This window comes from Toxotes jaculatrix, chromosome 6, assembly GCF_017976425.1.
Source record: "Toxotes jaculatrix isolate fToxJac2 chromosome 6, fToxJac2.pri, whole genome shotgun sequence".
NCBI classification, from domain to species: Eukaryota; Metazoa; Chordata; class Actinopteri; family Toxotidae; genus Toxotes; species Toxotes jaculatrix.
This window is the reverse complement of record NC_054399.1, coordinates 24515391-24540887: the sequence shown is the minus strand read 5'-3', so window position 1 is coordinate 24540887 and position 25497 is coordinate 24515391. Positions and strand designations below refer to the sequence as shown.

The following is a 25497-nucleotide window of genomic DNA, read 5'->3' as shown; positions in this document are numbered from 1 at the left end:
CATGTCTCCTCTAAAAAAGCTTGAAAAGCTCAAACGTTTGTGTTCAGTTTTAGTTCTTGGATGTTTGTTTTTGGGAATCTGGTTCTGAGATGTGAGGAGATATTTTTTCTGTTTCTGTACAGATGTGTTTGTGTTTGTGTGTGCAGGGCTCTCTGACGGTCCAGGACTCATGCAGAGCTGCCTCCCTCTCCTGCCAAGTCTTCCCTGAAAACTGCTGCATATTCAGATTATTATTAATCAAGTAATCATTCTGATCAAATTCTAACTAATGAACCACTTTTGTGAAAGCAGAAGGACAGAGAAACATAAAAATCTCCTCTTTCTGACATTTTTATGACGGTTATTTCTTTGTTGGCTGCAGAGGTGTCGACATGGTGAACAGGCTTTAACAGCTGTATTTTCACCACTGGGTCTCAGTTCTTGGTGAGTACATTTTCATTTTTTTTTGCTTGTGACTCTAACAAATGAAATGAAATAGTTTCTATATTGATTTAATTATTTTATAATTTTCTCATTGTCTCAGTATTTGGAGATGTAGACAAATTGCATAACATAGCGAAGTGTATTTTTAACATTAAGCAGCAGCAAATCTTAAGTTGGAGCTGTGATCAAAACATCTTATCAAGTCATTTTTCTCAAGTTGAGGTTTTTTTAATTTTCCTGCTGTAAAAACATTAATTGGATGTCTGTTTTTTGTTTGACACTAAATATTGAGATATCTGATAAAGTCAGTAAAAAAAATCTGAAAATGATTTTTACAGTATTAAAGTAAAAAATATCAGTAAAATATCTGAAACATATTAGTAGATTATAAGAATAATATTAGCAAAGTGTCCTCAAAAATATCTGGAAAAATATTACTGAAATATAAATAGTAAAATATCTGATCAATAATTTGTAAAAGATTCGACCTCTGCATGTTTTTTTCTTTCCTAAGCTCTGAACATCACGGCAGACATTTTGGTTTTAACAGAACAAATCTTTTCTTCAGGCTTCTTCTCCTCCCTGATCTCACCAAGCAAAGACGAGCAGAATGGCGGCGTGGCCTCATCACTCTGACCCGATTCTTCTTCTTCTTCTTCTTCTTCTCCTCCTTCGTCTATTTTTCAGCAGCCATACGGCACTTTGGAGTTTCTCTGCTTCCACCATCTGTGGAGACTTTCCCTGCAGACGCTCACAGCTGTCCTGGTTCATGTCGACGTTCGCTTCACACAGCAGCGTCCCCACGGCTCCACACACAATGGGAGAGTGTGTGTGTGTGTGTGTGTGTGTGAGGGTTTATGGGATTTTTTTGGCACACAGCTCTCTCACTAAGCCTTTCAAGATGGACGGACACCCAGACAGACAGACCCACACACACACTTACACAAAGAGTTGGTCACAGAGTCAGTGTGAAGGAATCTGAAGCGTCCCTGTAAAAAGAGTGTGTTCATACACAGAGGTTAACAAAGGTCGAGGAATCATAAGAAGGGTCAGAGTCGCTTCGTTTTCAGGGCTGATTCGTCTGAGCGCTGAACAAACTGCAGCTCTCATGATCATAGAAACGTCCGCTCAGAGCTCAGAGGCGAGAGCTCAGAGGTGAGAGCGGGAAATAAAAGGTGTGTGATTCGCTGCAAGTTCACAGCGTCTGAGCAGAAAAGATTTTTCAAACTTTTTTGTGACTCAGTGACGACACTGATACGAAATCCAAAATACCCACAGGAAATAATTGCTGTTGGCAGATTCAGTCTCCAACTCTGAACATACAAGTTTTTGGACGTTTGTTGACATGAAGTGCATCGTCTTCTTCTTCTTCTTATGAAGCTTCTTTACATCAGAACAATTAAACGGAGGTTTTGCTTTATTTTAATTTTCTCCTTTTCTGGAGATTTTCTTCTTTTCTTCTTTCTTTCGCAGGAAAACACTGAAGCTACTTTTGATTTTCTAAGTTAATTTATAGATTAACAATTGCATTCATGAGAAATTCAATCTGTTGCTGCTTTATGGTAAAAAAAAAAGTGTCCCGCAAATGAACGCGTACACACACTTTTTAGGTGTGTGTATGCATATCTTAAAGAGGTTTTCCAGCCGTTTTGAGCTATACTTCCATTAAGTTTGGAGACTGGTGAGAAACCAAAGTCCCAGCAGAGGTGGAGTCTGTCCTGACTTTTAGCCCCTAATATGGGTCAAATTCTAAAATCGCCAGATCCTACATTTCCCATAACGCAAGTGGACAGCGTCTTTCATAAGAGTCTTCCTGCCTGGTAAACACATCTTCTTAGCCGACTGGATGTTGGACATTCATTGCTCTGTTTTCACAGGCTGAGGGCAAGAGGACGAACCACGAGCAGCAGCCTGACCCTTTAACCCTTCAAAAGGACCATTCTGTAAAATTACTTTGAAAACTCATTTTCATTTTCCTGTTAATAGTTTTACAGCCCTGATCAATTTTAAATGCAGGACTTTTACCTGAAACGAAGAATTTCTTTTGCCACTACCGTTGATTAAATTACAGATTTGATTTTCTTCCATCTCACTGTTGTCCTGTTTTGTTTTGGCCTCTGCTGCTTCACTGTGAACAAAACACTTAACATGGGCCAGACTCCATTTTGTTGGCACGGTTGGCACGGAGACAGGCAGAGTCTGGACTGCCGAGGGGGCTCGGGTAAGGGGGTTTCTGTTGCTAAGGACCCAGGGGGTGGGGTGGGGGGGTCGTCCTTAGCAACAGAGACGGTTATTCTCAGCAGCCGGCACAACTCACCACCAGCAACCCAGCTACATTCCTGTAGAACGACCTCCGCAAAAAGACAGTTAGGATGACCTTTAGAGGACTCTGTGTGTGTGTGTGTGTGTGTGTGTGTGAGAGAGAGAGAGATCAGGGCAGAGGAGTGTGGAGAGAGAAGAAGGAGAAGAACAGGAGGAGAGAGAAAACATTGAAGAGAGAAGAAGTGAAAGGAGAAGAAAGATAAAATATCAAAGAGCGAATATTTTGCTTGTGTCTAAAATGAAGAGCAGAGAATCGCAATCATCGTCCTCACTGTCTGAGAACCAGGACTTCCCTGATCCACCATTCTGCAGTCAGAATTTCACGCTTCTGATCCCACTGACGCTCTGCAGACGCCTTTGACATGTACGAGACGAAGACCCAGGCCAGGACCCGAGTCTGGCTGCGTCCAAGTGATAACCAGTCCAATCAGGTCTGGTAGGATCATCTTGCTGTTTTGTTGCAGGTCTCAGGTCTGTGTGTCAGCATGTCCAAAACTAAAGTGGATCCAAGTGGACTATCGTCATCATCATCATCATCATTATCATCATCTCCTTAATCGCTAATTTCAGGTGTGAATGATGAAGGAAGAAAGAATGAACAAAGGTTTTTGGAGATCACTGTTTTTGTCTGATTGTGTTAGTTTAAGATTTTTGTTGTATTTCATTTCCTCCAGTTTCTTTTTGGCCTTTTATCATTCGCTTTAGTTTAGTGGTCGAGCAAACAGCAGCAAGTTCACACTGATGTTAATGGGACGGGAAGGGACAGATCGCTCCTCCTTCAGTCTACATGGACCCGTGAAGACGTCCAGTGGAGGCCACACAGAGGAGGAGCCGGGGGGACCAGGATTAAACTGACTCTTCCTGAACAATACAAAGCCTTATTTATTTTTATGAACGTCCAGGTTCAAGTTCAGACGCCATAAATCAACAGACAGAGGCAGAGAGAGGGGGAAACATGCTGCCTGAGCTCAATCAGTATGAGTGTGTGCGTGTGTGTGTGTGTGTGTGTGCTGTTTGTTTGTGTTGTGTTCAGGGATCAGTCGGCTCTAACACCCTCTCGTGTCGCTGCGAGAGCAGAAATATGTTCCAAAATGGAATATTTGCAGGGAAATCCTCAGAGAGCTCAGCGTTGACAATACACTTTAAACCGGATTACCTGACTTTACTGCACCGCACGCCGAGGGATCAGCTGATATCTGCCTCACAGAGGAGGGGGGAGGGGGCGGGGGAGGTGGGGAGGAGGGGTGGTTACCGACAACACCAACCTGAAGGCGCTGAAGTGGAAAACACTGAGTATTCACAGCCCCAAACGCTTCACGTTTTCACGCTGAGCTTCACGTTTTGCTGCTTTTACCTGCTGAGGTATGAACTTCCTGTGTAGAAACGATGCATCTGAATAATTTTCTTTTTGGAAAACATAAGCTCAGACAACACGACACTCAGGGCTCTGTCTCTGCACACATTCACCGTCCAATCAAATGACTGTGACGCCTTCACCCTCAGTTACTTTTGATTAGCTTCCATTTCCTGTATTTGCCAGCTGGTGGTAAAAGGCCTGCATGGTTTAGCTGCATGCTACAGATTATTTTCACCTCAGATCAAAGTGCAAAGACCTGCAGACCCTGATCCCGATCCAGACCCTGAGTTTGTAACATACTTTACAGGCCTGACTGTTTTTAAAGTGTGATCCTGATCCGAAAGTCTCTTCCTGAACGTTCCTCCTGAACAAGGAGGATTTAACCTTTCAACACTTTCACCACCACCAGTTTATTCATCGTCATCTGTGAGAAAAAAAGCGTGTGTGTATGAGTGTGTGAGTGTGTTGGTTGGTGGTGGGTTGGGGGTGTTCCCGTGGTCACAGTGTGTACTTCAGGAACCACAACAGAGTCTGTGGTTTTACGCCACATTCGCCTTAAACAGCTCCACATGACGACTGGTGAGCAGCAGCAAGAAGAAAAAGAAGAGGAAGAGGAAGAGGAAGAAGAGGAAGAAGAGGACGAGGAGGAAACACAAAGCTTCTGTAAGAGGAGACGAGCCAACAGTCAGCACAGACATGCAGGGAGATTCTGTTTCTCTTAGAGAGGAGCAAACACTCTCTCTCTCTCTCTCTCTCTCTCTCTCTCACACACACACACACACACACACACACACACACACACACTGCAACACGAATCATCCACTGACCTGTTGAGTCTGATTTTGTTTCTAATTTTCAACGTAAAGGGACAGTTTGTATTTTCTTGACACGGTTTGATCAGGAACATAAAACAAACACACACAATGTCCAAGACACACAAACAGTCCTCCTGTCTGTTTTCTGTCCTCTGCCTTGGTCCCCTGTCAAACCTCTGAACAACACATTCCTTTAACATCATGTCCACAATGCGACGACATCACAGACCGACGGTGCTTCGCCCTGTTCCTGCTCTTTACAGATGCTACAGGATGTTTACGCTGAGTAAAACACACAAACCCGACACTCGTGGATTCACATGGCATCACACTTTCCCTACGTCAGCGTCAACATGTGGACAGGAGGTGTCCAGGATCCAACCAGAGACTGACTGATGGAGTCACTACGCGTCAAATTAAAGACAAAAAAGCTCCTGAACTATGAAGCTCCGTTCAAGACATTTCTGAGACGTGATCCCTGAAAATCTGCTCGTGACCTTTAGTTCAGAAAGGTGCGACATATAAATAAATAAAGTTATTATTGTCACAGTTTGCATGTGTCAGACTGTGACTCATTCATTCCTTGTTGATTCTGAAAGGTTTTCAGAGGATGTGACTTTATCCAGTAACTCACAAGGAATAATATTTATGTGGCTTACTTTCTCCACCCGTCTGTCGGTTTCCTGCTCTTCTAAATGTCCCCTTTCTTCATTTTTAGCCATCTCTATTCCACAGACGGACATCAGAGCGGACATCAGAGCAGACAGCAAGCTAACGACTGTCACTCTGCACGAGACAATAAAGATTTGAAGTTTCAAACCTAGTGCACACGTCCAGGATGGGAAACACTGCGTTAACGCACAGCTGATGTTTCCTACAACATTAAAATTAAACACACACTTAAACTTTACTCCTCTGTTTTACTGTTACTTCAGTAAAAACAAGTTATTACTCAGCTGGAAATATTCCACCTGTCTTGTACATAATTTTAATCATTTTTGCAAAAATTCAGCTGGAAATCATTGGAAATTTTGGGGCCTTGAGTAAAAACATTTTTAAAAAGTTATAAATTTAATTTTAAATGTATAAATTTAAAATTTTAGTTTTAAGCTGAGTCTCACATCTTGTGCCTGGACCGAAGGAACAGCAAATTTAGATGAGTGCTTTACGTGAAAAGTTTTGTGTATTTGGATACGTGTGTATGTGTGCGTCTGCTGTACAGTGAACGTACAGAGGCAGAAGGAAGTGAAGTCAAGATGGAGTCTGGAGTCTCAGAGCAGTCTGAGAGGACGGCTGGTCAGAGCTACAGTAACTAGTTTAGAGTTGAAGCTTCAAATCTCTTTAAGAGCTCAGGAGGACGGAGGGAACTGGGTCAGACGTCTTTACACACACACATACACAATGACACACACACACACACACTTGCCGTTTGCTTGGTATCAATGCTGCAGGGTCGTATAAGGTGACGGGGAGATAAATATCTAACGGCGGTGGCGGCGGCTCTGGAAACCTTCACATTCTGTAGGTTCAACCGCCGGCTCGCTATCGCACGGACACACAGATATCCTCCAATTGTGCTGCTGGAGACGCTTTCTTTAGAAACAAGTGAAGTCACCACTTTGACCAATCACAGAGACACTTATACATCCTACGTCTAAGTGCCGTGCTTCAAAATGACTCAGCCGAGAAAATGGATCCAACAAATATAATGAAGTTATTAAAACCAAATACATCAGGAGCCGCGTCCAGTTTTTAACGCTGCTCACATGTTACAGCATCACATTCAGACCCAAGTCTCTCAGCACCGTCTGAGTTTACTGAGCTGAAATATTCTTTACTGAACCTGCAGGTTATTTTAAATGTTTTAAGCAAAATGTGCTATTTTCAAGTCAAATCATCGCATTTGAAGAACTTTCTTAAATCAAGTGTCACTCACCCCGATTTTAGAGCAGCATTGATCTTATTCTGTTTCGTTCTACACTCACTTTGACTGAATTCTTTACATAAGCTGGTTTGTATTGGAAATGGGTTGGAATCATGGATACTGGCAGATTTGTTAAGTTTTTAGTTTGAAGAGAAAGTAAAACTTCTCATCTACAGATAAAAATAACTTAAGGACATTTTTGCATCCATCTGCAAAAAGGTTTAGAGTTAACAGACAAGGCCATTGTGTGTTATCTGAATTTTTGGAGGAGGGCAGCTGGTAACAAAGGCCTCTGTCGAGTGTCCTGAAGAACGCGTGTTAGTCTACACTCAGATCACCGTCCCTCTGCCCCAAAACTTGCTCCTCTCAAGTTAAATGCCCCGTCAGCTCGGTTCTTTCTCTGAATCCTGTCAAGAATCAAACACACTCGCTAAAAAAGTGTGAGAGCTGTGTCAGAACGAAGACGTGAGCAGACTGAATCCACCTCTTTTGGGAAAGTGATTCGCTGCAGAGCCACAAACATTAAAGTAAAACTCATTCTATCAAACTTTTATGATTCCATCTAATTATGTTTAATTGACTTTACTGCTCGCATAAATATTATCTCATCCATAATAAATGTTAACATCTTTATTTCAGGCTGTGATGGTTCTGAATTACAGACGTCCAGGAGTCGACCTTGTTCACCTTTTGTTCCCAACCAGCCGCACGCTGTTACAACCCCCAACAAGCCCCTCCCTCCCCAGCCTGTGTGTGTGTGTGTGTGTGTGCATGACTGGCTGCTAATGAGGGGGGGATGTTTATCCTAGAGGTTAAACGGCCGGATGATAGGGGTCAAGACCTTGACGCTGTGACCTCTGACCTTTCAGCACGTGTTGAGTGTTCCTGTGATAGTGACACCTGCTGCTGCTGCCGCCAAGAGCCAGCTCGTAAATCAGTGAGGGGGAGTGGGAAGGATGGGGGGAGGGTTGACCTTTGACCCCCAACTTGTTCCTGAGGATGCTGGGTGCACACATACACACACACACCAGACACTCAGCCAATGCTCAGACGTATGAATGGAGGGTTTGCTGCCTCTGTGTGTGTGTGTGTGTGTCTGTGTTCATGGCTGACTGCAGTGAGTGAAAGTCTGTTAATTTGAAAAGCTCCACCTGTTAGAAACTGGCAGTGACTTCCTGTCCAGCTGTTTACTGTATTTACAGTGGATTTCTCTCTGGACGACAGTTCAGATGTTTTCACTTCAAACTGCAGCAAACGTGGCTGAAACGTTTTAGCTCAGTTACATATAACTGATGAGTTTAAACAGGATTTAAATGACTGAGCTGCTACGTGTAGTTTGAAACTTCATACTGACGTCAAAGCTTTACAGATGATAAACAAACTGATCTCACTGATCTCAAATCACTGAGACTGAAAAATGTTCAGTCTCAGTGATTTCAACAGGGAACAAGCTGAAATGTTCATTCTGCACCTGCAGATTTCTTTCTCTTCACCATGCATTACCTGCACCTTTACATGACTGAGTCCCATGATTAACTAACTAACTTAGACTCAGTCCACACCAAAGACGGAGTGAGGTTTTGTTTTTGTTTTTTTCCCAGACTTTGATTCTGATTGTTGAATATTTAAGATTTGACACCAAGATGAAAATCAGCAGGTAAAAAGAGTCAGTGAACAAACTTATGATCTTCTACTGCTTTCCTAGAGTTTTCCACTAAAAAACGAAGGTGAATACAAACGAAAATTCACCAAAATTGACTCCAGGTTTCAGCTCTTTGAGGTTTCTGCTGCTGAACATTCACAGGATTAAATAATAAATGGTTGGTAGTGCTCTGTGGTTTCTAAGGGCAACACTGTTGGTCTTTATCCACACCCCAACCCCCCCCCCCACCCTGAGTCAGTGGTATGGGGATGAATTTAATTACCGGCTCTGGCTGCCCTGACAGACCCCGCCTCCGGCCCTGCGAGCCCTGAGGTCAGCCTGCCTTCACATGGCTTTTAATCGACGCTGCTGCTCCAGAAAAGCTCTGCTGCCTTAAATAAGAGGCAGGACGAAACCTGATCCTCCTGCACTGAGACCAGAGGGGAGGGAGGGGGGAAGCGGGGGCCGCGTGGGCGTCCAGCCTCGGCCTTCTACCGCTCACCTCATTCAAAGGAGACAAAATCCTGCCAACTCCTGAACTCTCTGTCCTGAACGGCTTCAAAACTCAGGCTCTGGGTGGCAAAAGATGCACATTTTTAAAAAGAAAACCTAAATTTAGCAGGAGAGAAAATTAAAACATAAAGAATTGCTACTGTCTTCACCACAAAGTATCCCCCTCTGTGTTTCTGACAACCACGAGCGGCAAGTGAAAACGAAAAACTCACTGAGACTTTCTAACTTCATGCCAATGATCAGCTTTTCCCTGAGGAGCTGAAAGACCCTCGACTGCACGTCTGCCTCAAAATAAAACCACAGAGCAGCGACTGCAGCGGCGTTGGAGGCGTTTAAGCCTCCAAACTTTTTCCCCCAGACTGAAGGGAGCTCAGTGTGAACCTGCACACAGTTGATTACTGAGACCGCAGAGTGAAAACACACACAGATGAGGGCCGAGAGTCTATCTGGACCCAGAGGAGGAGAATGGGAGCAGTCTTTGGGCTCAGAGAGGCTTTAGTCTGCGAGAGGAAATGATTGTAATTAAGGTTCAGGGTCGGAGATCTTTCCAGAACGCTTGGCTCAGTGTTTGTGTCTGCTGACGGGTCACAGCTGAAACTTTACCTCCACACAAACATGACGAGAACGGAGGGAAAATCTTCAATCGGAAACACTTTACTCCCAAATTGCTCAAAGAAAAGTGAAAACTAAAACATCTTCTCATGAGATGAGTAGATTTCACTTTTAAATTAGTGAAGAATGTATCAGTGTTTTTGGGAAACTTGTTTATTCTTAGACAGGTTGTTTTCAGATGGACTCAAGAACTGTTGATGTTAAAACGTCCCTTTTCTTTTTGTCTTTAAAGGACTTCTTGTCCATGTTGACTTACAGGTCAACAAAAAAGTTTTATTAATCATGACATTTATATTTTTATCCAAAACCACTTACTTAAGTGAGGGACAGCACTAAAGCTTCAGGACAGGAGAAGACCTTGAAGTAAGCACTAAGAACTAAATCTATTCAATAAGACAAAGTGCAGCAGATCAGGTAAAGAAGAGCAGCTTCTACACCTGTTGATAATCACGTGATCTGACTGAAAGCTCAAGAACAGCTACTAAATAGACCTTGAGGTAACACTGTTGATGCTGAGGTGAAGGATGAACTTTGACAATGAAGAAAAATTAAACTTACTTGAAACCATCAGATGTTTTATAGGAAACAGTTTGAAATGTTCTCAGGTCTTTTCACGTCTTTTAGGACATTTGGACTGAAAGGATCCAGTTCCAGGCCAGAGGCTCTTATTTAAGTAGTGGTTATGAAAACCAACCCTGGACCTGCTGGTGAAAGAATCTGAAAGTGGACCTCGTAGATAATTTTACCTGCCTGTTTGGAACCTGTCCTCCTTTCCCAAGAAAACTCCAAAGCTCCAACAAACTTAGAACGAGCCTTGTGCCAGGTATTTAAGGCGTCTGCCAAACATCTACTCTGCATGTGTCTGCCACCCCTCACTGCTGCTCGAAAATATCCCAACCAACCAAAACCTTTTCCTGTTGAATCAGACAGAAATCAGGAAACATACAGTGCACGAACCTGGAGATAACTCTGTGTGTGTTGTTGTTGTTGTTTTTTTAACTGAGCGAGTCGTCCTGAAAGGTGTGCCGCCGCTCTGCTCGCCGAGGGCAGGCGCCGAGAGCAGCGTTTGGCAGAGACGCTTCTTTCTCCTCAGACTTCTGCTTTACTGACCGCTGATGAAATTATGGCTGTCTGCAGCAGATAACATGTTTGCCTCCAAACTCTGAGGCACAGAGCAGTTTGCTGAGAGGAAGGTGGATTTTCATCCTCACACACACAGATAAACAAGTCAAGGTGAAGTTTAATCAGAGTAACACAAAGAATTTCAGCAGTGATTCCTGATCTGACACTTCAATCCCAGGATAAAGACGAACCTTCGGCTGGAGGCGTTTTGCTTATGTCCTGTTTAGTCCAGTAAAAACTGACACAGGAATCTTTTCTACTCAGTGTACTGCTTCCAGACATAAACCAAAGCTGTTAAATATATAATTATTTTATATAGAAATATCACCTTGCCATCACAGATGGTTAAAAGTTTATCAGGTACAAACTCAGAAACTTTAAAGGCTGCGAAAGCTTCAACCACAGACCCAAGAACAGAAAACGCATCCAAAGACCAAAGTCACTCAAAGACAAGCAAATAAAAGCAAACGTGCGAAAATCCAACATTTTTTCGGTCACACATCACACAAAAGAACACAACCAGATGTGGAGCTGCAGATGTGGGCATGTATAGGTGTGTTGTGGGGTGTGTGTTGGTGCGGTGATCATGTTTGCAGTCGACATTCACCTTCAGGTTTGGTAACAACATTTCATCAGAGGCTGAACACAACAAGCAGTACAGCAACACACACACACACACACACACACACACACACACACACACCAGCGGTAAGAGAGCCAGGCACTGACCTGCGTGAACGAAGTAGGCCAGGTAGAGATCCAGCTCCTTGACTGAAACTCCAATGTGATGTGGCTGCACACACAGGCTGGGGTTCGAACACTGAGGAGACTTTACCAGCCTCTCCCCGTCAGTACTTTCGAGGGGAATCCCTTTGAATAAAATCACCATGACCAGGTCCAGCCTCCACACTTTGTCCGCCTGGCGCAGGCAGTCGATCCTCCTCATCTTGCCCTTCTGGTCGGGGTTGGACAGCACGCAGCACGGCGGCTTCTTCCCCGTCACGGTCAGCACAAAGTCCTCCCTGAACTCGGGCCGGATGTCCTTGCGCAGTTTGGCCAGGAGGCGAGACGCCCACTTCTGTTTGACCTCGGGCTTCTCGCTGAGCAGCTCGTCCTTCACGGCGCGCTCCTCCTCCTTGGACATGCGCTTCTCGTGCTTCTTGAAGTACTTCCTCTTGCGGGCCTGCAGGTTGAACCATGTGTAGGCGAAGGCCCGGACGTGGGGCAGCAGGGCTTCGATAAAAGGATGGAATTCATCCTGAAGGACAGAGAGGACAGACATGGTTAGAGGGTGAAGGATGAACAAGTTAACGTCACAGGTTAAATACAGTTTTCTTCTCATCTTTCAGCTTTAGTAGATTTATGTTTGCAATAATCAACTGATTCCGCTTTCTCTGACAGAAAAACACACCAAGTTCACAGTGAAATATTAAACCTTTTCATGGCTGAACTGTTCCATCACATTAAAACAGTCTCAGTGTCTCAGGCATCATTTAAGTTTGTCAAAAATTCAGCCTAAGATTTGAATCTTTGGAAACTTCAGATCTTACATAAAAGAAAGTTTCGTAGGTGTGAATGCAGCAGGGGTTTTTTAGATAAAGATGAAAAATGAGGAGGAATGAAAAAAGGGAACGCAATAAAGAAAAAAATCTAAAGATAAGGAAAAAATAAGCAATGAAGGGTGGAAGGAAGAAAAAAGTAAAGGTGGAGGAAACAGAAGAAAAGTAAAATGTACAGATGGAATAAAGGAGGAGAAAAAGAAGCAAATAAAGTACGAGGTAGGAAAGAAAAAGGAACAGAAGCAAAGACGAAAACAAAAAGAAGTAAAGGAGGAGCAGAGGAAATAAAGGAAAGAAGGACACGAAGCAAAACAAGAACAAGCGAAGAAGAGAAAGGACAGAAGAAGAGAAGGAAGAATAACGTCACAGAGCGAATCAGAACACAGAGAAATAATGAATTTCTCCCTGAACATAAAAACTGAGGAATCACTGAGCTCCACATTCAAAGGAGAAGCAGATAGAAGGTGTTTCTGGGACTCGGTCTGGTGGGTTTCAGGCTGCAGCAGCGTCTCTCTCTCTCTCTCTCTCTCTCTCTCTCTCTCTCTCTGAACCACACAGACTCTTCACTGTCGGCTCAGCCCGTCTCGCCTCTTTCTTGGCTCTCGGGCAGGAATGTGGGTCTGTGGGGGTCTGCCAGCCCCCGAAAAAACACACCGACCAACCAAAAACAAACCAAACAAACAACCAACCGAGAGGCCGACCACCGGCGGCCGAGCGGAGGGAAACCGAGCGCAAACAACAACAACACGGCACTCATCATCATATGGAGGATTATGGCTGCATTAAAGGTGCTTTATGTGGCTTCTGGCTGATGAGAGCTGCACAGTTATTAGGGTGGGAATGTGGTTAGACGGCATGTCGTGGATTAGACCCAATTTGGGGTTCGTTACACCTGCTCCCTCCCCCCCACAACCACCACAAAACCAGGCTTATCCAGGCTGGACTGAACCTGGAAATGTAAACATTAGACTGAAAGAAAAAAAAAAGAGCATCTTTACTGCTGTAAGTCACAACACAAACAAGAGGAGAGGAAAACAAACACAACCACATCCACAGATCTTTAACAATGAAAACCGTTTAGGGTTTAAAGCTGCTCTGTGTGTACAGTGAAGGGAACACGCTATTAAAATGTTATCACAGCTTGTTGAGGCAATAAAAAAAAACAAAAAACGTTAGCTTATTTAGCACAAACCATGTGACCTTTGTAGGAGTGCCCATTATTGTCTGAAACCACTGGTTTCCATTTATTTCATGGAAATATGAAAATGCTCTTGAAAATATTTCAGTTGTGGCTGATCCATCAGTGAATCATCCGTCATCCCACCAGTCGGGACAGTGTGGTGAGTTGTTTTCACCTTGTGAGTCTGTGTGTGTGTAAGTGTGTGTCATCCCGGAGACACCTACTGCAGCGGGAAAAAAGCACTGAGGCAGTTTTGAGTAATTTGGCAGGTGCTGAAGGCTCAAAGACGAGTGGGGTCTGAGCAAAAGTGCCTCAATCAGGCAGCGTCTCTATATATCAGCATGTGTTGATAATAAAATAAGACTGATGCTCACTGTGATGGAGGTAAAGCAGGTTTTAAGGCTGATTCTATAGCACAGTGAAATGAATGGAGATAAATGGAAGACTGTCTGCGGAGGTTCATTGGAAAATGTTGTGTAGTAAAGTTTATAAGATTTGTAATCAATGCAAAAACACTGGTGTGGCCCCATAAATGTTTTGTGTTTTGTTTTCTTGTTGCGTTGAAGGCTGTTTTCTGGGTTTGGAAGTCGTCTGTGGCAAAGCTCAGAGAAAACCTGTCATTTCAGTTTGTCCGCCTAAACACAGGCAGACAGAAAAACAGCTGCATCGCTGAGAAACAATGAAGACGGCGAAGACGCAAAGGAAAAACACAGACGGACAGAAAACATCTTCATGGAACATTTCTTATTTGGATAAAACCCCTCAGAGGGTTACTGAGCAGGATGGAAGGAGGGGAGAGGCTGGGGGCCCTCCCTCCTCCCTCCCCTCTCCTCCCTCACCACCCCTTCCTTCTCCTCCCTCACCACCCCTTCCTTCTCCTCCTGAGCTACGTATTGAAAAAAAAAAAAAAAAAAAAACTATTCATAGATCAAAGAGGCTCTCACACATCTTGATACGTGCAAATGCCTCCGACTGGGGTGGCATGTGGATACCACATTATGAGCTGCACGGACACACACACATACACACCCACACACACACTGCTGCAAGTGTTAAATAGAGGTACACTGCAAAACTCTCCGGACCAAGTCACTTACGAGTCCTTAAAGTTGAAAAATTTTGCAGTACAGTTAAAAGACAATCAAACTGTTTCCAGTATTTTTGCAGTGACCTGTTTCGTTCCCGGGTGTTGGAAGAAGTAGACGCTCACTTCTACAAAATCCTTCAAACAAGTCGATCAAGTCTAATCAGGTCTGACTGAGATGTTCTGACTGTGAACATTTAGGAGTCTGTTGAAGCCCAAACAAAGACTGAAATTTTTTGTAGTGTTCCTGGAGATAGAAGTCTACACTGCAAAAAAATCCCCTTCTGTTGCTTACATAATTCTAAGTCTATAAAAACCTTGTTTCCTTGACAACTAAGGGGGGGGGGAATTGGCAAGCTGCAGTAAGAATATTTCAGCGTTTCTGGAGGAAATCGAACCTGTCTGCACATCGCAGCACCAGAACCACCAAAAATCAAAGTTGATTTTACTAAAACTGTTGAAAATAAGTTATTTTCACTGATCTCAAAATGTTTTCACTGCAAGAGCCAACCTATTCACATAGTTCAGTCCAAAGTCCAACAAATTCTGTCTGAGCGGTGAAAATATTTCAGCCTCTTTCCAGCAGAAATGCATTTCAGCTCTTTTCTGCTTGACATCGGCGTCAGCCCGTCGCCGCATCAGAACCAAGGACAATGAAAGCTGGTTTTAGAAAACAGCTGAAAGTAGATGAACTTATTAAGAAATGCAGGGCTAATCTTAACTCTTCTTCATTTATTTTAATGCAGTTTCAAAGCATTTCAACACAAATCAACTTGTGTTTGAAGACATCTGAGTGAAATGTGCTTTTACTTGATTCTAAAGCAATCAATCCACTGATGCTTATTTCTAGAAAATCCTCGAAACCAGTGGATTTTCACTGGAAACCGGTTGGAAAATCTCACCGTACAGGCAGTTTCCTTTGGACTCGACAGACAGAAATGACTTGATGAGAAGGAGGTTTTGTGAGTTAAATCTGAAGATTGCAAGTCTGGAGTTAAAGCATCAGTCTGGTGTTAACGGATATTTTTCGTTCATCGTCTCAACATTTTCTGACTTCCCCGTTCTGTTTATGGTTCTCAGCTCTGAGCCCATTGGTTCCTGCTGAAGACATTAAACTTCACAAATATATATATCCAACAAACAGGAGGCAACAGCGATTTTGTTGGGGACTATTTTCAGCAGCGGATTAATCCACATTTGGTGCTCGAGTGAGTATTTGTGGCAGCAGGACGTGTGTGTGTGGGATTTAATCTAAATGTGTGTGTTTGCAACAGCGTGGCTCAGTAAAGGGATTTTAATAGTTTTTGGAGACAGTGGAGCTCTGTGGCTCTGAGGAATCGGATGTATCAGGCTGTGATACACACACACTGTGTGTTAGGAGACGTTCAGTGCTGGTTTGATTTGTTGATTATAAGTAAAATCTCATTTGGTGTGCAGTTTCACACAGTTTCATGACCTTATACTCATTTAAGAATCTTTTTGAATCTTGTGGTTAAATCTCTTAAAAAATACAGGAAGTTCAGGAGGAGTTTCCTCCAGCTGGGATGTCAGAAAATCTTTACGTCAAATCTTCTCTCTCAGTTTAGACCTTCAGCTCAAAGCTCTCACACTAAAGAGGAAACTATATCTACAGGCTGTGCATTTGAGCGCCAGCTGCAATGCTTTTTTTTTTTTTTTATATAACATTGTTCACCCTCCCTTGTCAAGGGGTCTGAATACAGCACATTGTTTCTTCTTGGAGACGGTCCAGGCGAACGGGTTTGTCTCCAAAAGCGCCTCCAGCAGCTCTGCAGCCAACCTGCAGCCGCTTTCTGAGCTCTGAAATCTCACTCCAGGACGGCCCAGAACGCCGCCTTTTGTTATTTGTGGTTTCTGTTTGGAGTGAGATGTGTTTCTGTTTGTGTGTGTCCTCGGGTGGTTATTAGGACGACGAGCGGCTGCTGGACGGATGACGTGTTCAGCCTCGTATCCACTCACACACACACACACACACATTCCACAGTGGATCTGCAGCTCGGCGGCTCTGGATGTTCGTTGGAGCCACATACCAACATTCCTCACAGCCCAGTGCAGCGTTTCAGCTTCCTGACCCGCTCACACCGTCCTCCGCTGCCGTTTCCTCCGCTGCCTTTTCACACTCTGTCTGTCCATTGCAAACAAATCCCACTTAACAAGTCACTTGGTCTCATATTCAGCCTTAAAAACATGCTTTTCTGCCAGCGGGGTGAGATAATCCCTCCTGTTCTCAGCTTCCCCTCGACTCAGGAATGTTTTCTGAAATGTGTCTTGAAACAAAATAATCCTGTTTCTGTGTCAAGAAAATGATTCAAAAAAACTACAGACAGGAGCTGATTTATATGAAATGATGTCAAACTAATGGCTGCTTTTTGGACTTCTTCGGACGCTGTACCTGGTTTAATAAAATTCAGCCTTTGTGCTCATGTGAGGAATCTTGTTTTGGCAGCAGTCAGTCCAGAGAAATAAGAAAAAACAAAGCAAACAGCTTCATTAAAATTAAGAAAACCATTGATAAAAGCTGATTTATACTGGAAATATAAATTTATCTGTATATATGTGATGTTTTGGGGGGTATTCTGGGAAAATATAGCATTTTAAGACCCTATGACATAAAATCATGGGTTATAATACCTATCTACAAAAGTGATAATGTCTCATATTTCAAACTAAAAACCTTCTACTGACTCTGAGAAAATCAGGTAACTGTCTTATTCTCCTGTTGTTTCAGGAACTTTATAAAAATCTGTGTCAGTTTCTAGAAATAAGAGAAAACACAGGAGAGCAAAAGCATTCTTCATACAGGCTGATTTGTCCTGGAAATATGAAATTATCTCATCGTGACGCGCTGACTTAGTGAAAATCGAATATTTTATCATATCACTGACGGACAAAATGACATTGATCCATCTACACAAGCAATAACCGAACTTAAAACCTGCCCCTGACTGTGAAAATGAAAAGATCTTCAACCTTTCTGCTCACAGAATCAATTGGAGCCAGTCTCCTGATGTGAGGCAGAAAGCAAAGCAAATCGCTGCAGTAAAAATCAGGGAAATGACCCTTTATAAGAGAAAATACTGATTGACTTGTGTTGGAAAAATAAAATTATCTCAACCAACAGGCATGTTTGGCTTGTTTTAAGAAAACATGAGGTTTCTATTGACTTCTGTAACACACTACATTATGTTTTTTTTTTTTTTTTTTGCTGTGTGTTGACTTCAGCTCTTCACTTTTTCTCACATCTGGCCTGATCCTGTTTTTTTTTTTCAAACAAGTAAGAATTCTACCAGTTGGTCTGAGATAATCTCAGCGTTGTTCCCGGAGAACTTTCTCTTGTTTCTGGAATTTATTTAGTCAGTAATTCGTCTATATCTTAAAGCTGCATCTGTGTCAGGAAGACGACACTGAATTCAAGCCCATTTTTATTAAAAACAGGTGAAAAGCGTCTCATCCCACTGGTAGAATTTTTTCTGCAGATGTCGGTGCTGAATAAAAGGCTGCCTGGTTAAAACACGGTGAAGAGGTTTTGAAGGGGACGTGTGACGCGGCTCCCTGGGGTTCTTTTTCTTCGTCTCTTTTGGGGTCATTCTTTCTTTCAGCGATTTCGCTCCGAGGAAATCAGCGTTTCTAAACCTGCGAGGGGAGTCTGAGCGTCTGAGAGCTGGACTGAGGCTTACACGTTCCCCCTCTGCACCTTGGTGACAGATGTAATGGGCTCCGAATAACAGGCCTGTAACAACAACCCCCTGAATAACAGTCATTTAGAGGAGCAATAATGGTAATCCTCCCTGTCTCCCTCCCCCCCTCCCCCCGACTATTGACACCGACACACTGAGGGAATTATTGGCGTGTTGCTCGGGCTCAGCGGCTCACCGGCGAGGCCTGACTGAGCCGCCGAGACTTGGTCGGCTGGTGATGGAGGAGGAGGCGGAGGACGGCAACAGCCTCTGCGACATCAAAAGCACTAAGGAGGGAGATTTATTCAAACTGTATTCAGACGTCTGTAAGTCGACTGTGTCACCGACACCTGACAGCCAAAAGCCTGACTCAAAGCCAGACCAGGTCTTTCTCAGGAGGATCTGATCCCCCTCGCCCACCTTCTAAAAGACAACTAACTTCACCACTGAAAACGAAACCATTTAAATTTGAGAAACGATTTAACATTTTGGCAGAACATGGTAAAAATGTTAAAGAAGCAAAGAGAAGTTTACACAACATATTCCACAGACACCGTCCGTTAAGAGTCAAAGTGCAGAAGTGAACTGGGAACGTTCCTTCATGGTGTCACACGTGTCCTGGCTGAGGTGTTCTGGCTGAGGTCACGGGTGGACTTTTGTCTTTTCATGTGTTGAGCTCAGCAGATGAAAAGACGAGGCCTCTTTTTGGTACAACAAACTGATATTTAAAAATCAACTGAATGCCTGTTCAGGTTCCATTACTGGGGGGTTACTATTCCCATTTCGGCCTGTTTTTATCTTTATTTCTTTATTTATCTATTTTCTACACTGCAACACTCCTCCACTGCTCCTGTAAACACCAAATCATGAAGAGATCTACGTGTTGAGGTACCATTTCTTTAAAATCAATAAAAACTCAAAAGTCAAAAGAAGAAACCAACTGATAGCTAAAATAAGGAAACTTAAACAACAGCTGCACCAACAGCAAATGCCCTGATTTCATTACAGTGACATGAAACGCAAACTCTGGTCCTGCTCTCATTTATTGTAACAACGTTACAAAAACCCAAAACTGACTTCAGGCCGCAGTAAACAAAGGCATCTTTAAAACGTTAAATTCTGATCAAAATTAAGCAGTGGATTTCGTTTTAGAACTCCCCCTCCTGGCTGAGGGGCAAAAAACAGACATTTCACAGACACATGGAGACAACTAAAACCTGACGTTTCAGGTTTGACTTTATATTTCTTTAAATCTGAAATTTCAGCAGAAAATCCTCCACATCCAAAACTGAGAGTCTGATCAGAAAGAACCAGTTCACGTCCAAATGACAGGAGTTTTACAAGCCTAATATTTCCAGCAGCTGAACATTTGGGCAAACATTCACTAAAAATAAATATGATTCACTAAATTTGGGCTTTTAATGCCAAATAAAAATGTGTTGTTGGTTCCAGCAGGTTTCTCTGTCTGACGCTGCATAAAAGTGTCTGAAACAGCGTGACGAGCATCACTGGATCACACATGAGCAGCTCACACAGAGAACACACACACACACACACTCGTATCCAGCGGTGGGAAAAATATCAGAAATATCAGAAAATGAAAGCACAAGAAATAACTCAGTGATTAAAATGAGCAGAGTGAGCATCTGCCAAATTAAAGAATTTGAAAAGAAACAAACCCAGAACACACGTGTTCAAACCTCTGAAAGACATGTTTCTAACCCTTCACTGAGCAGGATTTGTAAATCGACAGCCAGTGACGACTCTGTCTGCTGATTATTGGTTTTAGTGCCTGATAATCAGATTATACCTTAAAGCTCGTGTTCATTCCTGCAGTTTCCGACTCTCACATCTTCTTCAAACGCATTTCAGAACAGACCAAAGCTTCAACCAAAAAATTAAGATTGCAAAGGGTTTTTTTTTTTCCTGATGAATTTTGGATTCAGAAAAGCTGCAGCAAAAATCAGTGGAGTCACAAAAAGCTGAGAAGCTGGGACAGGAAAATATTAAAGCAGCAGATTAAAACAACTACACATTACATGGTCACTGAATTATCTCCTTTCACTGTGTTACTGACTTAATATTATTTACAGCCATGATCAATAAATCCCCCAGTTTATAAATTAGTAGAATTAAATATTAGCAAATGATGTTGTTTCTGGAATATAATGAAGAAATGTATTTCAGTAAAACATAAAAAAAATGTGACATTTCATTTAATTTCAAGCCAATCTTTGCAATAAAATTCATTTCTAATAATCTGATCAATTCAAGTATTTGCTGAAATGAAAATTATTTCAATAAATTTTGTGTAATTTGTTCTGTTTTATAATTTAAATTATACATTTATTTGGAAGAAGCTGTGGTTAATTTCAGGAGATTAGGACAGTAACCACCAACAAGAGGAAAACAAAATCTGCAGCAAAATCTCCATAAGCTCATATCAAAAAAAAAAAAAAAAAGCCTGTTAATCCTATTTTAACCTCTGACCCTCAACACAACCCTGCAGAAACGAAAGTGATTTTTAAAAAGGAAAATTAGGTCAAATTCAACTTACTGATGGATAAATATGCAAAGTGCTTTAATTCAAATTTAGGATTAGGACAGGAAATAAATCATAAATCGTTTAGTCATCAGTTTGTGATGTGTAGGTATAAAATAACATTTTGTTTGCAGCTGGCTGATGGTATTTTCTGCTTGCTGCAGGTCTGCTGTGTCACCTCAGGTCACCTCTGACACAATCATTTAGTTTTTTTTTGGTTTTTTTTTCTGCAGACTCGTATTTCTGTCAGGCCTGAGATTCCTCTGCAAGGCCTGAACAGCAGCAGGAAGAAAGCAATTAATGATCAGATCCACTCTGATTTTACAGAACGGGATCAGCCTGCACTCTTCAATGCAACCAGCCGAAAATGGGTCTGGACTCCTGCAGCTGACAAACCCCTTCACACTCCCCGTTTGCGCTAACCCTGCGTCAGGTTGCACAAAGACGCTTCTTTTTGCACAAAGATGAAGCCTCTTTCGCGCAGAGAGCCCACAAACAACCTGAGTCACAAACTATCATTGCTAGAAATATGAGTTGAAGCTTCTGCTGCTGCAGCTGCACATGCATAAGTCTCTCTGGAACTAAAGTCAAAGCATGTCGGTAAGTGTGGCCACAGTTGGAAAGTTTGGGGGTAACGAAAACAGAAATAACCAGCAAGTTTACGCGTCCAAATTTTGCGCAAATTATGATGTTCAACCTTTGGAGGGGAAGTGAAGGGAAAAACCTCCAAAAAGAGCCGGCGGCCCCCAAACACTGAGCCGGAGCTGCGGTCTGGCTGGCGGTGCAGCCTGAGCCTGAACCGGGGCTTCTGCCAAGGGAGCAGCCGGGACAGAATGCGAGCAGCCCGCCGAGAAACAAACGCAACCGGCGGCTTAAACCTCCACAGAAACAACGCGCGGGTCGTTCGGGAAAAGTTGCCAAGACTAGTGTCGACAGAGAGAAAATCTGCTCTGCTAAATAATTTGGATAAAGGAACTTTGGAGGCGCCGTCCGCCATGTGCTGCAGCGGAGAGAAGACGACAGCTCAAGTGTGGGAAGAGAAGCTGCAGCGGAGTTGCAGTCTGCAGACTATAGGGAAGAGTCTATAGAGTCTATACCGTCCTGAGTGTACAGTAAACAGTCTATAGGAGAGCCCAGGACGAGCTGTGCTGCAAAGAAACACCGTTAGGACAATTTAAAAGTTTTTAAAGGACACTCACCTGTGTCAGACATAGCGGAGAATACATATCTGTCGGATCTAATCTTAGATCTGGAAGGTGTGTGTGTGTTTATGTGTGTGTGGTGGTTAGTGTAACTCCAGCCTGTGTGTGTGCGCGTGCGTGTGCGCGGTGTGTAGTGGCTGTATGTGTGTATGTGTGTGTGCGTGCGTGCGTGTGTATGTGTGTGAAAAGGACAGAACAGAAAAAGAAGGAGAGACAGAGTGAGAGAGGGGGAAATAGAGCCCTCCTTTTGCCCCCTTCGCTTTCACATTTCCAACCAGGGCTGAACTTTGACCCCGCCTTGGGTTACATGTACTGTCCGGACCTGTTAGAGGCCCTCCGCCGGGGAGCGCACAACTTTCAGCCCAGACACGAAGAACATCTCCAGCAACAAGAGAAAAGTCCCGTTAGAAAAACAAAAAGGTTAAAAAAAAAAAAAGAAAGAAAGAAAGAAAGAAAGAAAGAAAAGAAAAAGAAATCACAGGGAAGCCCGCGGCTGAGTCGGTGCTGGGCACTGAGGCGAGAGCGGCCGGTGGCGCTGGACGATGCAAAGCTCCGAAACGTCCCGAAACTGCATTTCAAACCGCCGGAGAGCCACGGGGACCGGCGGACCCCGGCAACATGTCTATTCGTATTGCGGTGCGCTGTGGCCGGCGTGCGGTGGTGCGGCTCCTCGGTGCTCGGGACGGAGGGCGCGGTGCAGCAGCAGCGGTGTCGGCGGAGTCCCGGGAAAAGAGGTCTGACGAGGAAGAAAGAAAAAAAGGCAAAACGGGATCCCTGAGCTGCCAGACGGCCGCCTCGCCTCTAAAACAACCGACAGCTGCTTTCCGTTAATTTATCTCCAACAGGAGGAGACGGTAAAGAAGAGAGAGAGGGAGAGAGAGAGTCGGTGTGTTGTCCCGGACGCAGAGACGAGCGCCACCTCCTCTCCGATCCTCTGCCCAGCCTGTCTGCTGCTCCGAGACCCGGGACCTCCACTGTCCGCCGCCGGACTGCGTCGGTGCGTGTGTGTGGCCGCGGACTGTGCGCACTGACCCTGCAGAGCCGAAACCGATCACACGCTCTGCTTATTGATCAGAAAGAAAAGCATCGATTCTCCGCGCGCAGTTTCACAAGTAGAATCCGGTGATGCCGCTGCTGTGCGTGTGTGTGTGTGTGTGCAGCAGAGTTCATCTGTACTCCGGGATCCCGCCGCTCAGGAGGATATTGAGATGAATCTGGTCAGACTGTGGGCTTATTGATCAGTATTGATTAGGTTAGACAGGATTGAAAGCTCTGATTTTCTGACGAAATGAAAACACTCAGCTGACTCAACAACGTTTGGCTTTTATAGTTTACGGATTAAGGAGGAGGAAGTGGGATAAATCCAACAACACGGAGCAGTTGAGACTCTGTTTCTGGGGGATGAAGTCTCCAAACTTCTGTCTGTTTCTGCACAAGTCTGGATCAGAGCCCGGCGCCTGATCTTCCGTTTTCCACCGTGTATCTCTGCAGCTCCTGTAAGCCTCAGTCCCGTTCGGCTCTCACTGTCCTGTCTCGGTGTGAGAAAGAAAATCGCATCTAATCCGCGGTAACTTGTGTCCAAAAGACACTTTAAAGAACCAGGACTGTGTCTCTGTCCTGCGCTAACACAGAAACAGGCGGTTCAGTGAAGTCAATGAGAAGCTGACAGTGTGAGGAGGAGATCCATGAGATCTATAAGGATCTGACAGGATCCACTCACTGCAGGGAGACACTTTAATTACTCTGCACACGACGAGTCTCCCTGTTTGACGCCTCCAACAGACATTTATTATCATTATTAGTATCAGTATTATTGGTGGTGTTACTTTTTGAGGCTGTTGGAGCGTCAGATCACTTTCACTTTACATAACACACTCACACACTCTTATATAATATCAATGAAGCACATGTGAGATCATATTGAGATATTGCCAATCAGCTCAGTAGCAGTCTTATATAAACCGTGACCTCCTGAACTCAGATGTGCACTGTGCTGTCTGCTTTATTATTTTACGGTAGGAAATTATATCATGACTCACAGACTGATGTGTACACAGCAGGTTGGGTTGTATTATTTCCTGCTGGCACATGGGTGAACATGTTTTTACTTTTCATTGTGTGTGTGTGTGTGTGCGCTGTGTATGCAGTATTATAATGATGATGAGGTTTTAGCAGCTGTCAGATAAATTAAATGAAATGTGGTAGAGAAAAAGTATAGTCTCCCAAAACGAAAATATCATTTAGTCACTTCATACCGTTGTAGGAAAATGTTTCTGATGTTTCACAGTCTGATATCCTGTGTATGTGGGTTTTTTTTTTTCCTGCAGGTTAGTGTGACAGGTGTTCAAGCTTGTGATGAGCCAGAACTGAGAGGTGAATGGAGCCTGTTCACAGCGCCCCCTATATATAACATCCAGACAGAGTTCAATGACTGCTGAGTTTACTACTACTACTAGAAGTGTGGACACAATGCTGTGAATTCTAAAGAGATACCGGAGCAAAAAAATGGAGGATCCAGGGATTTTAAAACACATCTGAAAACCACAGACGCCCTCTATTAAAACCTTTACAGGGACATAAGAGGAACATTAGTCTGTAGAGATGCTACAGGAGTTTCCATAAAATTCAGTAAAGCCTCTATAAAGCCACAGACACTCTGAATGTCCCTATAGGATCATTAAAGATGACACAAAAGGAAAAATAAATCAGCTCTAAGAACCACAGACACACTGTAAAAGACTGCAGACTGCAGATACCACAGGAGGTTAAAATACCACAGTTTCACTCCACGTGTCCTGTTACAGAGGACAGGAACACAGAAAGTCGGCACTGAGCACCTCAGGGTGTAAGAATATTAGAAACATACCATAGGACATAAAATTCCACAGTGCTTATAAACTCACCACAGACACACTCTGAAGCTCAGAGACACACCACAGCAATATTGCAGGAGATTAAAAGACCATTATGGACAATTAAATCCATAATTAATACCACAAGCACAATTTAAATCCTTACTGGGTTGATCTAGAAATATTATATCAGTATTTTTAAAATGTAGTAAAGTGCAACAAACTGACAAACAAGTACAACAGATACACTATAAATTACTGCTGTGCTTTCAAATATTATTGTGAGTATTGTTCTTATGAAGTCCCTGAAAACAGACAGAATTGACCTCTGAGACCAAAGGATTATAAGAGGTAAGAAAATCGACAATCCAAACACACACATACACACACTGTAAATCCTCACAGGGATCAGGAATGTTTTATCAATATGTTATCAATTATCAATGGGTGATAAAAGCATGATAAATCCCAATACACCTTCTAAGAAATAAAGTGGGGAATTTAAAATCCCAAAAGAATATTGTAAGTAATTTAAAGTCATATTATAAGATAAATGTGTGAAATAAGACACATGTCCATCCTGTAAGACCCTGTGATTTTATGACAGGGCGGTAAAACGCCATAAATGGCCGTAAGCTCCCTACTGAGAGTCA

At 43.3% G+C, this 25497-nt stretch overlaps 1 protein-coding gene across 4 annotated transcripts in view; it reads right to left on the bottom strand.

The window, feature by feature from the left end:
• The window catches only part of nfia (nuclear factor I/A), a 113205-nt gene extending 90835 nt beyond the window's left edge, over window positions 1-22370 (bottom strand). For all 4 annotated transcript variants that reach the window (XM_041039788.1, XM_041039785.1, XM_041039786.1 and 1 more), the window contains exons 1-2: window positions 21990-22370; window positions 11460-11988 (exon numbers count right to left, since the gene is read on the bottom strand). In XM_041039788.1, the coding sequence (XP_040895722.1) occupies window positions 11460-11988; window positions 21990-22016 (556 nt within the window). In that variant the 5' untranslated portion in view covers window positions 22017-22370. The remainder of the gene's footprint in view (window positions 1-11459; window positions 11989-21989) is intronic.
• Between the last annotated feature and the right edge of the window lie 3127 nt (window positions 22371-25497).